Source organism: Leucoraja erinacea, chromosome 22 (assembly GCF_028641065.1).
Source record: "Leucoraja erinacea ecotype New England chromosome 22, Leri_hhj_1, whole genome shotgun sequence".
Lineage (NCBI taxonomy): Eukaryota > Metazoa > Chordata > Chondrichthyes > Rajiformes > Rajidae > Leucoraja > Leucoraja erinaceus.
In genome coordinates this window covers 28054353-28071672 of record NC_073398.1, presented here as the reverse complement: position 1 = coordinate 28071672, position 17320 = coordinate 28054353, and the positions used below count along the sequence as shown (strand labels likewise).

Here is a 17320-nt window from a genome sequence, read left to right as displayed (position 1 = left end):
CCAACGTGATCCCACCACTTGCCACATCTTCCCATCTCCTCCCCTATCTGCTTTCTCCCTGGTCAATTCGTCCCTTCCCACCCAAACCACGCCCTCTCCTGGCACTTTCCCTTGTAACTGCAGGAAATGCTACACTTGTCGCTTTACCTTCTCTTCCCCCCCCCCCGACTCCATTCAAGGACCCAAGCAGTCTTTCCAGGTGCGGCAGAAGTTCACATGCACCTCCTCCAACCTCATCTATTGCATCCGCTGCTCTGCTATACAAAACATAAATGTTCAAATTCTTACAAGATTGTGAAGTTGGATGATTAGGATAAAGTTACTATTCAGTAGTGGTCTGTCTTTATTTCAGTAATAAGCGAGTTCGGTATTCCAAAAAACGCAAGGAATCATGGGATTTGTCAAAGGTCATTCACCATAAAGAAAAAGCGAACAAAGCTCTGGATGTATAAACTGTGTATAAATGCTTATCTTTATTCATAATTTATGTGTAAAAATATATTTAATCTGAGGAACGGGGGTGCCAAGTAGCAGAAGAGAGGGGTGTAACAGCGAGAGAGAGGGGGCAGAAGCGAGTGGGAGACGGGAGAGCGAGCACACAGACCTGCGTCACATCCAGAGCCAGGATCAAACCCGGGTCCCGGCGCCACAAGAGCTGCCGAACTGCCATTGGATCGCCCTGTCCACCACCCCCGAGTTCCCATCCCGCCCAGGGGTCGGCCGGACACGTCCAGGGCTGCATTGTTCGTGAGGAAAAGTTAGGCAAGGTAGGCTTGAATTTAAGAGTGAGAGAGCATTTGATTGAAATATATAAGATGCTGAGGGATGGAGACAATGTTTCCTTTTGTGGGAGAATCTAGACCAGCGATCGCAGTTTAAAAATTAAAGGACAGCCACTTGACATAGCCAAAATCATTTCAGGCAGGTATATAGATGCTTGGGAAAGAAAGAGGACGAGAAATTGTAGGGTAGATGTAGATGGAAAGTCATGATTGCAGTCAGACTCGCCGCAATCTTATTGAGTTTTGGAGGAGACTGAAGCCTCCTAATTCATATATACATTTTTCTTTTGTGTGGATATTGTGAATTATTTTTACGAGGAAAGCAAAAAGTACCGGCCAAGATTGAGATTTTTATAATGAGGAAATCCATTGCATCTGTATTGTGCGCAGCAGAATAAAATGAGGACCTCTGCACCCAAAACTTGAAGACAAAGAGCAGATTTGTGCCCAATTTTTTCTCCTGTTTGGCTCCTCTTTGTCATTGTTTTGCAATCTGCAGAATATGCTTTATTTAGATTACTTTAGGCAGAGAGTTCTGTTCTTCAGGATGATGCTGTCAACCAGGGCAATAAATGATAAACACAACCCAATTTGCCGTCAGGCTAGAGAGGGTGAAAGGTAAGCGAGTTAATCAGGCTATTTTCCCCTGATTTATACGTGTATGGATAAAAGGGAGGATAGGATGGATTGTTCTCAAATGGTCTTCCTGGTATGTGAATTGGGTAACCCGTAATTGGTTTTGCTCCATGATCCTCGCTGGTGGTGGAAGTTTTGGCATGTTCTGTTATAGTAGTGTAGGCCAGTAACGACAGTAGATTTTGCAGCAAGGAAAACTGTGGTGCTTAGTACATGATTTGCCTCAGCAGGGCTTTACAGATTTGGACTAAATTGTAATTGCACTATTCAAATCAAAGCTCTTTTTGTCCTCGCCAAGCAGAGGGTAGCGCAAACGGACTGTTGAAAAATGTAAGGAAAGTTTTGTTGGTAAGATGGGTGGGGCAAGTTGTGTCCAAGATTAGGCATGAATACAATGGTAAAGTAACAGTGGATTGATAGCAAATGGAGCCAAAGGTAGGAGGTAGCAAATGGGAAAATAAGTTGGGGGGCATTAAGGCCTGAGAACATAAAAGGTGCATAGGAGAGAAAGCGAGAACTAATTGACAGAGTATCAACAGTTTCATGGGATTTGGATGCTCAAGACATACATTTTTGTTAACTTGTATGAAACCTAAAGAAGCATTCTAATACAAGCAGTCCCAGGTTATGTAAGGGTTCTGTTACTGAGAACTGTCCATAAACCAATTCTATTTTTCCTGCAAATCAGAAATATCCATTTTCTGTATCTACCCATGTCATAATGCTTTGTGTACACTTCCCATAATTCTTTAATTGCATCAAATGTCTTCTGTGTGCACCTGCACACCAGAGGCATGAGATTTTACTGCGGATTGTGATGATGGGGCGCGATGGCGGTGGGGCCTCGTGGCGGCAGTGGGGCCACGCGGCGGCGGTGGGACCTTGCCGAATTTCAAGATCCGTGGAGAAATCTATCTCTTCCTCTTTTTTTCATTTTTGTCCCTGTCTCACGTCTGCTACCAGTAGTTAAATTAATGGAACAGAAGAGAGAGAACATAGTAACATGTTGTCAGGACATGAAACTCCCTCACTGTCAGCAAGACGAAGGAGGTAGTTATCGACTTCAGGAAATGTGGAAACATGGCCCAACCAGCATCAATGGTGCCAAAGTGGAATTGTTTGATAGCTTCAAATTCTGTGGCATAATGATTACCATGATCTGTCATGCACCAACTACGTTGTAACAACAGCCAAGAAGGCATACCAATGCCTCTGCATCTTCGGGAGACTGAGGAAAGTTGACATGTCTCAGTGACTCTTACAAACTTCTACAGATGTACCACAGAAATGCTGTCTGGTTGCATCAAAGCTTTATTTGGGAATCGCTCTGCCCAAGACTGCAAGAAATTGCAGTGTAGCACAGTGGCGTAGCGATAGAGCTGCTGCTTGACTGCGCCAGGAACCCAGGTTCGATCCTGACTATGGGAGCTGTCTATATGGAGTCTGTACATTCTCCCTGAGACCGCTTCGGTTTTCTCCAGATGTTCGGTGTCTTCCTACATTCCATGTAGGTTTGTAGGTTAATTGGCTTCTGTAAATTGTCCCTGAGGATAGAATGTCTCCAATCTTCCGGGGCCTCAACTGTGGCTAGAGAAGATACAAAGATCGTTGCCTTTTCAATAACCTGGTGCAGTCCCTGGGGATTTATCCACCTTGTGCTTTTCAAGAGCACCAATGCCACCAGCTTCTGGATCTCAAAGTGACCGTACATTTTAGTCTTTTCCACACTGATTACACTGTCTTCCACGCCCATCTCCTAAGACAAAAGAAAATGTTGTCTTTTGTTGATCCATTTCCTGGCGAGCCCGAGGGAGCCGAATTAAGTTTTCAATGTATTGACCTGCGAAGTACTGAGAAGCTTTGCAATAAGCATTGGGAAAAATCTTCCTGATTTCTAAAGTTGTCTTCACTGGAACCGTTTCCAGTGACTAAGACAAGAAGTCAGGAAAGTTTACTTGCTTTTTGGCTCTATATTCATTTACAAGCATGTCTTCTTTCTATGAATATTAATGAATCCAAATGCATAATTGGAGCACAGATAATAATCTTTAAGTAGCAATGCATCTGGAAGTGTTGAAACTAAAGCCTGACATTTCCAAATCGATCTCCCTGAAGCAGTGCAAGAGATCACATTAACACGGAAACAATCCACCAGTAAATTTGTTCTGTTTAATACTATTTAAAGTACAAGTTAAATTTAAAATATTTGCAGACTCCCGTTTTAACAAACTGTTAATAAATCTGACTTAACAAACTGTAGCAGTTCTAAAAATGTCTGTATCTGGTTATAGTTGGTGAATTAAAATGTGTTTTTCCTGACTTTCCCTTGGAACAGGTTTGGATTGTAAATGTTGCTCTCTCAGCAAACACGTTCAACATGACTATTTTAATTCTGCTGCAAGATGTTATATTTTGGAAACAAAACAGAATTATTCTAGAAAAACAGTTGGATGGTTGACTTTATTTTTAAACAATTTCTCCCACAATTGTGACTGCAATGTTGCATCACGGGGTGGAAACCTTGTCCAGCTGCAATTTGTTTAGCCCACCCACCTAGAAAATAACAGCCCTGTTGATAACATGTTAACTTCCCTGCTCAGCTCTCAAATTCCAGATTGCTGGTGAAATTGTGATGCACGATGCCAAATTGATGCCTATTTTTGTAATTTCGCAATAAGTATTGGGCTTGTTTAAAATTAAAAATGATTTTGAAGCATGATGTTTGGTTTGACAGAAGAAATTGTAGTGTAATCCTTGATTGTAAAATCAAAAAATGCATTTTAGAAATGAAAATAAGTTAGGATTACATACTTTTAAAAGAGATAATTTGAAAGAATTCATTGACTTTTTGTTCAAAGCTTTTTTCAGAGGAATCCCATTTGCTCCATCCAGTAATGACCAGCTTGCTGTGAATTTTCCACTTTCATTGACAGTCTCTAGTTTTTGTATTCTAAATCTGTACTCATTGAATTGTGCCAATTATGAAAATCCTTTTAGTCTTTTAAAAGTATTAAGATCTATCCTGAACACTTGAATGCTTATGTAAATTCGGTCACTTTTTGTGCTCTCTCAGATTGCAGGCTCAGCATTATATTATACATGCAGAGAAAAAGCTGATGTATAATGATTTTATTGTACTATGATCATTTTAGTGCAGTATGGCAGATGTTAAGATCACTTTGAGTGGGGCTCTTAAAAATCAATCATTAGAATTGCAGATACAAGTGATCCATTACATCATCATGCCCCGTTACTGCTAATTCTTCACCTGGGGACATCTAATTTCTCTTGCATCTCTTCTCTTTTGGTATCTTATTTATTTTCAAACAATGATCTGATTCTTAAATATTCTGTGTTGTGCCTAAGTAGCCATGCGCAGTGAAACATTTCATGTTCTAATGGTCGCCTTGAGTGACCGAATTTACATTTGAGAAGGTCCCACATAGGAGATTAGTGGGCAAAATTAGGGCACAAGGTATTGCGGGGTAGAGTGCTGACATGGATAGAAAATTGGTTGGCAGACAGAAAACAATGAGTTGGGATTAACGGGTCCCTTTCAGAATGACAGGCAGTTACTAGTGGGGTACCACAAGGCTCGGTGCTGGGACCGCAGCTATTATATATATTAATGATTTAGATGAAGGGATTACAAGTAACATTAGCAAATTTGCAAAGTTGGGTGGCAGTGTGAACTGTGAGGAGGGTGCTATGAGAATGGAGGGTGACTTGGACAGGTTGGGTGAGTGGGCAGATGCATGGCAGATGCAGTTGAATGTGGATAAATGTGAGGTTATCCACTTTGGTAGCAAGAACAGGAAGGCAGATTATTATCTAAATGGTGTAAAATTGGGAAATGGGGAAGTACAACGAGATCTGGGGGTCCTTGTTCATCAGTCAATGAAAGTAAGCATGCAGGTACAGCAGGCAGTGAAGAAAGCGAATGGCATGTTGCCTTCATAACAAGAAGAGTTGAGTATAGGAGCAAAGAGGTCCTTCTGCAGTTGTACAGGGCCCTAGTGAGACCACACGTGGAGTATTGTGCGCAGTTTTGTTCTCCAGATTTGTGGAAGGACATTCTTGCTAATGAGGGTGTGCAGCGTAGGTTCGTAAGGTTAATTCCCGGGATGGCGGGCATGTCATATGCTAAGAGAATGGAGCAATGTCATGTAAATGAAAGTAGTCATGTTTAGTATTTTGTCGCATATCCTTTGCATGCAATGACTGCTTGAAGACTGCGATTCATGGACATCACCAGTTGCTGGGTGTCTTCTCTGGTGATGCTCTGCCAGGCCTGTATTGCAGCCATCTTTAGCTTATGCTTGTTTTCTCTTCAGCGTATAAAATGCATGCTCAGTTGGGTTCCGATCGGGCGATTGACTTGGCCACGCAAGAATTGACCATTGTTGCTTTAGCGGTATGTTTGGGATCATTGTCTTGCTGTAGAATGAACCGCCAGCCAATGAGTTTTGAGGCATTTGTTAGAACTTGAGCAGCTAGGATGTGTCTATACACATCGGAATTCATAATGCTACTATCATCAGCGGTTGTATCATCAATGAAGATAAGTGAGCCGGTACCTTCAGCAGCCATACATGCCCACGCCATAACACCCCCACCACCGTATTCCACAGATGATGTGGTATGCTTTGGATATTGGGCAGTTCCTTCTCTCCATATATTGCTCTTGCCATCACTCTGATATGTTAATCTTCATCTAATCTGTCCACAAGACCTTTTTCCAAACTGTGGTTGCTCTTCCAAGTACTTATTGGCAAACTGTAACCTGGCTATCCTATTTTTGCGGCCAACAATCTTGCAGTGTATTACTGTTCATGAAATCTTCTGCGGACAGTGGTCATTGACAAACCCACACCTGAATCCTGAAGAGTGTTTTTGATCTGTCGGACAGGTGTTTGGGGATTTTTCTTTATTATAGAGAGAATATTTCTGTCATCAGCTGTGGAGACCTTCCTTGGTCTGCCAGCCCCTTTGTGATTAGTAAGCTCACCAGTGCTCTCTTTCTTCGTAATGATGTTCCAAACAGTTGATTTTGGGAATCCTAAGTTTGGCTGATGTTAGCAGTTTTTTTTTTCTTGTTTCTCAGTCTCATAATGGCTTCTTTAACCTTCATTGGCACAACTTTGGTCCTCATGTTGATAAACAGCAATAAAAGTTTCCAAAGGTGATGGAAAGACTGGAGGAAAGACTAGACGCTGAGAGCTCCTTTATACCTGCATTAAGGAGGTATTTAAACACACCTGAGCAATTACAAATACCTGAAGCCACGTGTCCCAAACATTATGGTGCCCTGAAATGGGGGGACTATGTATAAACACAGCTGTAATTTCTACGTGGTGAAACCAAAATGTATGAAAATACCCTTTAACAAAATCTGACAATATGCATTTAAACCACATGTGATTTTTTTTCTATTACAAATCGCAAATTGTGGAGTACAAAGGCAAATAAATAAAGGATGGATCTCTGTCCCAAATATTATGGAGGGCACTGAACAGAGGGATATAATAGGGAAAATTGCCGTGAGATTATCAAAGAGATAGCTGTATGAGGTTTTTATAAACGGAATAGAAAGGCAGATGAGATTGGGGGAAACATTTTTCGAGACTTGAGGGTTGAAGGCATGGCTGCCAATGGTGAGAAGCTGAGTTTGAGGAAATCATTTAAAAATCATTAGTCTGAGATTCCAACTTCATTTCTCACTCCATTCATCATCGGCGGTCACTCGCAACGAGTATGACTCATGGAGGACGCCTGCGCGTGACTTTGTTTAACATGGGGAGACCAGTACACAGACAGACACCACACGGTCCTTGGAATCAGTGCTTTCACATCTCAATTTTTTTTTTCTTTCCTGAAATTGAATTCCAAATTACCTGGAATTTGATGGTATTTTCCATCCCTGTAAGCCGCCCCCAACTGCGCATGTGCGACTGCTGCCCCAACAGCGCGTGCGCGGATACCGGGGAGACGGTGTCCCTACTGCATCACTGGCGCCATTTTCAATTGTGACGCGGCTGACAGGGTCTCCCCCAACTGCGCATTGGCGTAATGTACAGGTACATCCCCCCCCCCACAAATCATCCCACGGGCCTGATTGGACCCCTTTGCATCTCCCCGCACGTGTGCAGTGGGCCAGGAATTTCCCAAAATTATTATTTAATTTGAGTGCAGGTAGATGGGACTAGGTGAGAACAAGTGTTCGGCACGGACTAGAAGGTCCGAGATGGCCTGTTTCTGTGCTGTAATTGTTATATGGTTATTTCCCTAAAATTACCCGAAGACAACCAGAATTTCCAGAATTTCGGGTAATTTCCTTCGAAGTGGAAACGCTGCATGCCGACCGGGGACCCTTTTCTGCTGCAGCCTGCACCGCTCCACTGAAGTCAGCCATCATCCTCCTCCTGTTCCACCATTGAGGTCTTAATGCTGCCTGGCTATTGCATATTTCCAGGAATTTGTTGTATTTATGTCATCTTTTCTGATGAATAGAAACCAGGTGAAGATCGCAGAAAAGATCTTATAAGTATTTGAAAGCACATCAGAATCTTAATATCAAGGCATTCGTCAGCAAGCACAAGTGAATGGGCCTTAGTATGAGTTGAGACATAGGGCAGCATTTTGGATGGCAAAGGTTTGAGGGCAGAATGAAAGGGGGTCTTGTCGGTTAGGTCTTTGAATGGTCAGCACTAAATGAGGCATGGGTGAGACTTCTACTGCAAATTACTTGATATGGCAGCCAGATCTTCTATATAGATGAAAACAGGCAGTCCTAGTGATGATTTACATTTATCTGCAGCTTATCTTATTGTGAGATAAGATATGTCATTTGGTTTACCATCTGATTGTTTTAAACATATTGTTTTTGATTGGAAGCTGAGATAGATCATCTCTTAGTTGCTAATGGTTTAGACTTGTGTTTGGCACACACGGCCACCAGGGTCATCATTGTGACCGGGCATGTTTTGGTGCCTCCTTCCATTAGCTGTATAATTATCTACAATCCTTCAGGATTAGATGCAAGGAACTGCTGATGCTAGTTTACAAAAAAAAACCTGGTGCTGGAATAACTCAGTGGGTCAGCTGTGGGTCGGGATCCTTCAGATTGATTCAGTGGGGTGGGGGGGGGGGGGGGGGGGGGGGTGGGGGGGGGGGGGGGGGGGGGTGGGGGGGTGGGTCGGGGGGGGGGGGGGGGGGATTGGGGGGTGGGGGGGGGGGGGGGGGGGGGGGGGGGGGGGGGGGGGGGGGGGGGGGGTAGGGTAGGAAGCTAGAAGAGAGAGAGGAGGAAGGACTAAGCGTGGCAGGTCAGAGGTGGAAAGCCTCCTCACTTCTATCCACCTAATACGTGTCAGGGTTTGGCTTGCTCCTCCTCTGTTCCAGCCTTCTTCCCAACAACCCCCCCCCCCCCCCCCCCCCTACACGTCAGACAGAAGGGTCTTGACCAGAGATGTTGCCTGACCCACTATGTTACTTTAGCACTTCAGGACGAGAAGTGGCAGGGCTGATCTTTTTTTGTGACTCGGAAGCTTAAACGTTGCCTTTTGCAGCTGTTTTAACTGTTCTTTACTCACAAGGTCCTGTGTTGCAGCCAGGCAAGGTGCATATTGTTGTTGGGAACATCCTGGTGCTCTTTCCAGCATGCCGTTCTGCATTCAGTGAACGAGCATTCATCCTTCAACTTGATTATGGTACTAGAATGAGTAATATGCAGTGCCATTAGGTTAAAGATTATGGTGACATACTACTGCTCTTCCATAATGCTATCGCTTTTGAGCTGCCTATGGTTGGAGCAATTTCTGCTGACTGCTCCTGCAGTTCAGAGACCTTAGAAATGTCAAGAGGTTGTGTTGATTTAGAGCAAAGTGTCATCAGCATTCATGTGGAAACTGACGTGGTAGAAATGCGATTTTGCTGCGAGGCAAGATGGAAATGAGTAATGGGGAAAGATGAGGATAGTTCTTTTGACACCCAAGACATAGTGCCCGTGGGAAGAGAGGCCACTGTAGATTTATGTTTTATAGAGAGAATCCACCGAGTCCACACCAACCAGGGATCCCCGCACACCAACACTATCATACACACACTCGGGACAATTTACATTTCATACCAAAAACAATTAACCTACAAACCTGTATGTCTTTGGGGTGAGGGAGGAAACTGAAGATCTTGGCTAAAACCCACGCAGGTCACGGGGAGAATGTGCAAACTCCCTACAGACAGCACCCGTGGTCGGGATCGAACCGTGGTCTTTGACGCTGTAAGCCAGTACCTTTGCTGCTCAGCCATGGAACATAAATACATTTGATTTGAATACCTCTATTTTAGTTATACAACGTGTGAGTATTTGACACGTGTTGGAGGTGAGCATGAAATATATAAAGAAGAGATGGATTTGTAATTATTTATACTTTGCCTCTTGATCAGAGGTTGATGGCGTCATCTGGTGGTATTGATTGAGTTGTGCTCTATATTCAGGAATGATCTCTTGCTGAATTGTTAAGCTAATTGTTTGTCTATCATTCTTCTTGTAAATATAACACAAATTCAAGATGGTGAAAATGGGTACCCATGGTGGCTTGACCAATTTTCAGCTCTCAACCACCATTACTGAATTGATTCTTGGATGAATATGAAATAACATATTTGCTTATCCATTGATGCCAACTGGTTGGGCCAAAATAGTCAGTTTGGTGGTTGAAACTATTGTGTATTCCACACATCTCATTGGTAACTTTAGGATATTGACCACAGTTCAATGGTATGCTTGTGTATGTTCCAGCTGTTGTTCCGCTTCCAATTCAATGAAGCATTTTGGTTTTACATGAAGATGTATGAGGTGTACTACAATTGCCTGCTTTCCTTTTGTGACCCCATTACCACCATTCACCCAGATATTTCTGGAGGTGTACATAAAGGTTAAATATTTTTTTAAGATGGGAGTAATACTTTGCTGCCTTCCATGAATACTTCTTAAATTTTTGTGTTTTTGAAAAAAAATTAGAAATGGTGTTTCTTTCCAAACTAACTACATCCAACTGGCATAGACACCATTTGATCACAATGGTGGTTCTTCTAATGTGAGCAATTTTATAACGGGGATTTTCAATCCTTATTTTCAGGAGTGGCTGTTTAATTTTCTCAGTTCACATGCAAATACCAATGTATTATTTGTGCAGTTTTTCTACACTCAATTACATAATGCATCTACATTTTCCAGGGTTTTTTTTTGTCTTTATTAAGTTGTTTTTCTTTAATGTGATCTTTCAGTCTCTTCAATATTCCTGATTTATTTTGCTTCCTTATTAAAAATAGGAATACAATGAATTAGTAGCTGGTGTAAGGTATTCAGCCCCTTGAGCCAGCACCAAAATTGAATAAATTCAAGGCTGGTCTGTTAATCTCAACTCTGCAGCCCAGTTTACCTGCTATAATCTAACCCTCTCCTCTATGAAGAACCATTCTATTGCTGCCATAAAAAATATTCAGTCTCTGGTTGAGGAAGTGATAAAAGATTAATAACCCACTGAGAGAGAAAGTTTCATCTTCTGTTTTAAATGGGTGACCCTTTGTTGTTAAATGTGAGTTGTAGTTCTAGACTGTTTTACAAGAGGAACGAGCTCCCCTCTATCCAGAACCCTCAGAATCATAAACATCTTTAATCAAAATCTTTTGTTTTAATCACCCCTCTTTCATTTATCCCCACTTAATAGATACAAGCCTGATCTCTCCAACCTTTCCTCATAAAACAGTTCGCCTGCTAGTCCTGTAAATATTTCCAGTACATTCAGAACAGCATGAAATACTGTACATAGTTTAAATTTTGAGGATTTTTGTCCCCAATTTTGTCAATCATCGAAGATTGGCAAGCATGTGAGTACACTTGTAATTAATAACAAAACCTGGTAATAATGAGGTAAACCAATTAATAAGGCTTTAGAAAGGCCATATTTTAAGTACAGAGATCTAAAATATTAAAATTCAGCAGGGTTATTGTGGATGAAATTTATCTGACCATTGTTTGATGTTTTTTTATAGACAAGTTGCTCACCTGCCCTTCAGAATGCTATGTCATTTACAATATCCTAAAGATATTTTTGCTTTTATTTTGATCCTCAGGACCGAAAAAAGCTGCGACCTCTCTACGATATTCCTTACATGTTTGAAGCCCGAGAATTTCTACGGAAGAAATTGATTGGCAAAAAGGTAAGCTTGTAATTTGTCCTAATTCAAAAGTTGTTGTTGAAGTTGCATTTTTCTGGTGGCGCTCCTATATCTAATCTAACCACGCAGATGAAACGTTTGGCTTTGGTAATAACTCCTGTCTTCTTGATCCTTCATCTGCACTACCTTCAGATTAATGTACCAGTCTGTAGCATGAACAGACAATGGGGAGAAGCATGTCTGGATTAATGTTTTCACAAGCAAAGAGCATAATTCTCTTTTATGCTCTCTATTTGTGACCATTCCTTTGGTGCCAAAATGGATCGAGGATTTTTTCATAGGCATGCACAGTTGCTCAAATTAATGCACAGACATCTCGCTTTTTACGTCGGGGTACGCCCTTGAAATGCAACGCGCAATTCAAAAACCGTTCAATTAAACATATAACTAAGCTGTCAGTAGTAGATTTGAGCGTGTTATTCCAAAAATACAAACGCATATATGAAGTTTTGGTATTAAAGGAACAAGTGCTTTATTTAAAAAATTAATAAATCAAGCAGCTTGCCTGTACTACCTAATTAAATGTTTTTTTATTGTTTCTAAAAATGTGGAACATACATGGACACAGAAAATCAGTTTTATGGTAACAATGTTATTGTTGCATATTACTAAATCATGACTTGCTAAATTGCAGGACAAAATTCTATGAATGAACCAGCATGAGCATTCACGGTGAAGAGAGGTTTAGGCAATAGAGTGCAACCATAGTTTAACCACCGTGATGGCATTGTAATACAGGTTCCATGGTCATGTTCATTGGGCAATGCATTTTCCTCCTCTGGTGAGCCATAGCTTGAACTGCTCTCGAGGTTGCATTTAACATGGAATTTATTGTTCTCAATTTCTCATTGGGTCAGAGAAGCAATACATTTATTCAATTGGAGTTAAAAAAGTAAATTTAATTAGAACTGAACTGCCTGGGTTTTTGAGGTTTATTTGCTAGCTTTCACGTATGATCTCGGTTACAATTTGAGATGTACCTGTCCTGAACAATGAAGGAGTAGATTTATTCATGCTGTAATCTTGTTCTAGAAACAAATTCTCAATAGAGTCATAGAGTGATAGAGTGTAGAATCAGGCCCACACCGGCCAACAATGTCCCAGCTACACCAGTCCCACTTGCCTGTGCTTGGTCCATATCCCTCCAAACTTGTCCTATCCATGTACCTGTCCAACTGTTTCTTAAATGATGGGATAAGATAGTCCCAGCCTCAACTACCTCCTCTGACAGCTTGTTCCATACACCCACCACCCTTTGTGTGAGAAAGTTACCCCTCGGATTCCTATTAAATATTTTCCTCTTCACCTTGAACCTATGTCCTCTGGTCCTCGATTCCCCTACTCCTGTCAAGAGACTGCATCTGCCTGATCTATTCCTCGCATGATTTTGTACACCTCTATAAGACGTCCCTTCATCCTCCTGCACTCCATGGAATAGAGACCCAGCCATCTCAACCTCTCCCGAAAGCTCACACCCTCTAGTCCTGGCAACATCCGGGTAAATCTTTTCTGAACCCTTTCAAGCGTGACAATATCTTTCCGAAAACATGATGCCCAGAACTGAACACAATATTCTAAATGTGGTCTTGCCAACGTCTTATACAACTGCAACATGACCTCCCAACTTCTATACTCAATACTCTGACTGATGAAGGCCAAAGTACCAAAAGCCTTTTTGACCATCTTCTCTACCTGCGACTCGACCTTCAAGGAACCATGCACTTGTATTCCTAGATCCCTCTGCTCTACAACACTACCCAGAAGCCTATAATTTACTGTGATGGTCCTGCCCTTGTTCGACATCCCAAAATGCATCAACCATCAACCATTCCTCCGCCCACCTGGTCAATCAATCCAGATCCTGCTGCAATCTTTCACAACCATCTTCACTATCTGCAAAACCACTCACTTTTGTATCATCGGCAAACTTGTTAATCTTGCCCTGTATGTTCTTATCCAAATCATTGATGTAGATGACGAACAGTAACGAGCCCAGCACCGAAGCCTGAGGCGCACCACTAGTCACCGGCCTCCAGTCCACAAAGCAACCTTCCACCATCACCCTCTGCTTCCTTCAATGGAGCCAATTTGCTATCCATTCAGCTATCTCACGTTGGATCCCATGCGATCTAACCTTCCAGAGCACCCTACCATGCGGATCCTTGTCGAATGCCTTACTGAAATCCACGTACACAACATCTACAGCTCTGCCCTCATCGACCTTTTTGGTCACATTTTCAAAAAAATCAATCTGATTTGTGAAATGAAGTGCAGTTCTACACTTGATGAAGATGAAGAAGGCTTTTAGCATATTGGTCTTCAGCCAGCGAATGGAGTGTAGAAGTGAAGTTATGTTACAGTTATTAACTACAGGGAGAGGTTGGGCAAGCTAGGGCTTTATTCCTTGGAGCGGAGGAGGCTGAATGGTAATATTGAGGTGTATAAAATTCTGAGGGGAATAGGTGGGGTGAATGCACAATTTGGAGGGGAATTAAGAACTAGTGGATATAGGTTTGTGATGAGAGGGGCGAGATATAATAGAAAATGGAGGGGCAATTTTTTCACTCAGTTGGTGTGGGTATAGATAACGAGCTTCCGGATGAAGTGTTGGAGGCAGGTATAAAAAAACATTAAAGATATTTGAACAGGTACATAGATAGTAAAGGGTTCAAGGAATACTGGCCAAATGTGGGGAAATGGGACTAGTTTAGATGGGGCACCTTGGTTGGCATGGACAAATGGAGTTGAAGCGCCTGTTTCCATGCTGAATGATTCTGTGACTATGTAAATTAACAGTCTCTAATGAGTGGATAGGAAAACCTATTGCTCATCAACAACTTCTGTGTTTTATGTCAACTAAAATAGCTCTGAATACACAGCTCTTCTATTTTAACTGCTTTAATTCACTTTAAATTTCATCTCTTTCCTCTCCCCGCTTCCCCCTCATGTAAAGTTAATTTAGCTATTTCTTCGTAATGGGCTTACCGGCACAGATTACAAATTTACAATGCATAATCAGATTTGTTACTAGTTGTAGCATCTGTATATTGAGGTGCCAAGTTACATAGCTTGCAGCCTTTTTACTGCCATCTCGAAAAGTACAACAATCAACTTCTTACAAGCAATGTTTCCATTAAGATGTATGGGAAAATTATAGGTTGTCAGATGTTTTGCAGGCAGTCTAGCTCACATCATGGAGGATTAATTTCATTTTAGTGTGCAAGGTGATCACGATGTCAAACTGGGTGGAGTAGATTTATATCAATTTGAGTGGGATGTAATGGGTTAAAGGAAGTACGTTAGATTATTTGGTGCATCATTTTATATCCTTGAATAGGTGCAAAGAGGGCTGCTTTTTCACCGCTGTTGCTTTAAACATGTAGATCAATTGAGATTTATGTTTTCTGTGTTGGTGTTCCCATAAATTATTTATCCTTGCTTATGGTGCACTTTTCGGTGAGTAGATGGACTCTGACTCCAGAGAGATTGCATCCACATTGATGATGACTGATCCATTGCTTACTGCTGTGTATGTGTCAGTGTTGCAGTAACTCCTCAAAGGCATTTGCCGTGACAAACTCATCAACGCCTACTGTTTAAACAAAAATATGCAGTGTCATCAGCTGTTTTGTCTTGGCTGAGGCACTATTTTATCTTGTGAAGCAGCTGATGACACTGAATATTTTTGTTTGAACAGCAGGCATTGATGATTTCATCACAAAATATGGCCTGGAGGTGTTGGCCTAAATTATGGGAACTGATTTGAGGTATTTTGCCAATCTGCTGCTTTCCAACTCTGTGAATAAAATTATCCAACACCCCTCCAGAAGACACTCGTTCAGTAATACCCCCAAAGGTTTTTGCAACAAAAAGTATTACTTGCTTGATTTTTTTTTTAAAAGCAATAACATGAGGTGTGTTTAAAAAGGACCATATTGTTTCTTGTTCCTTTATTACCAATGTGAATGAGATGATATTTAAAGGTTTTGGTGGATGGTGTAGAGTGGAGGTAGATGGAAAATGGGCACTAAAATATTGATCCATCTCTATTTGTAATAGTTGATGGGGTGCGGGTGGAATGTGGACAATGGTAGACTGGACAGTTTTCAAAGGTTCAAAGGTCAGTTTATTGTCACATGTATTAATTAAGGTACAGCGAAACTCAAATCACCATACAGCCATATTTTTTAAAAAAAGCAACAAGACACACAACTACATAAAAGTTACCATAAACGACCACCACAGCAGATTCCCCACATTCCTCACTGTGATGGAAGGTAATAAAGTCCAATCCTCTTCCTCTTTATTCTCCCGCGGTCAGGGCAGTCGAACCATCTGCAGTCGGTGCGATCAAAGCTCCCGCGTTGGTGCGTCGATGCCACCGCGGCTTGGAGCTCCCAAAATCAGTCTCTAACCAGGGACCGCGAGCTCCACGATGTTAAAGTCCACAGTCTCCCATGGTTGGAGCTCCAAAGTCAATCCCCAACACGAATCGCAAGCTCCACGACAGTAAGTCCTGCAGTCTCCCATGATTGGAGCTCCCGAAGTCGGTCTCCAGCAAAGATCGCCAACTACTCAATGTTAGGCGGACGGAGATACGATATGGAAAAAAATCGCATCTCTGTCAAGGTAAGAGATTTAAAAAGGTTCCCCCCCCCCCCCCCCCCCCCCCCCCCCCCCCCCCCCCCCCCTAAAACAAGCTAAAGAACACTAAAACATACATTTAACAAATACCAAAAAAAACAACAAAGAAGGAAGGGACAGACTGTTGGCGAGGCGGCCATTGTTGGCGCCACCCAGTGGTCATTAGCATCCTTAAGCATAAAGGACCAGTTAATGGAATGGCATGAACATTAAGATATACTGCATAGATGGAGTTAGAGATAAATTTGGCTGTACAGTTGTGAGTTTACAGGGAGTACAATTGTGAATGCAGGCAGGGCACCAATTTTGTTTTCTTTCAAATAAATGCTCGAATTTAACATTCAGAGCCCTTTTCCCCTTGACCTTCTTTTGGTCCAGATGTAAGTGCTTTCCCTGGGACTTCCAATTTCTTGGAATTATATTATTTCACCAGATGAATTGCAGCCTGGTTGTATGTGGAATATTTAAATTATCTCTACTTTCAATTGTCATTCAGTTGCCACAAGGTGGCAGAAACTGCTTTGAATTGGTAAACAGGTAGAGGGGTTTGTGAATCCAGGAATATGAACTTGAGTTCAAAGGCATCAACACTGATGAATTTGAATCCACACCAGCATTTGATTTTTTCTAAGAATATGTAGTTGTTTCTATCAAGGGTATATAATAAGATTTGTTTAAAGTACTTTTGTAATCAGCAACTTTATGCTTTTCACTATGTTTATTATTAACGAATGAAGGAATCAGTTTGGAAAGGCTTTTAATTAAAATGGGTTTTATCTGCTAAATGGCTTGGAAAAGGTAATGAGGGACAGTGAAGTAGGGTCCATTAATACATAATATATGTTAGTATGATAGGGTCCTTCTCAGTACTGTACTTATGCGATCGGGTCTTTAGGGATTCAAATGTAATTTTGAGAAAGATAGGCATAGGTTTGGGTGGAATAGGAGGTTTGTGTTGGATCATTTGTTCAGAAAAAGAGGGGTCAACAATATCTGTTTGTGAAAACAGAGTGACATTG

At 41.7% G+C, this 17320-nt stretch overlaps 1 protein-coding gene across 1 annotated transcript in view; it reads left to right on the top strand.

Annotated features, from left to right (window-relative positions):
- snd1 (staphylococcal nuclease and tudor domain containing 1) overlaps positions 1-17320 on the top strand; it is a 736770-nt gene that overhangs the window by 90256 nt on the left and 629194 nt on the right. Inside the window, exon 11 of the mRNA XM_055653291.1 lies at positions 11553-11639. Coding sequence (XP_055509266.1) covers positions 11553-11639 — 87 coding nt within the window. The remainder of the gene's footprint in view (positions 1-11552; positions 11640-17320) is intronic.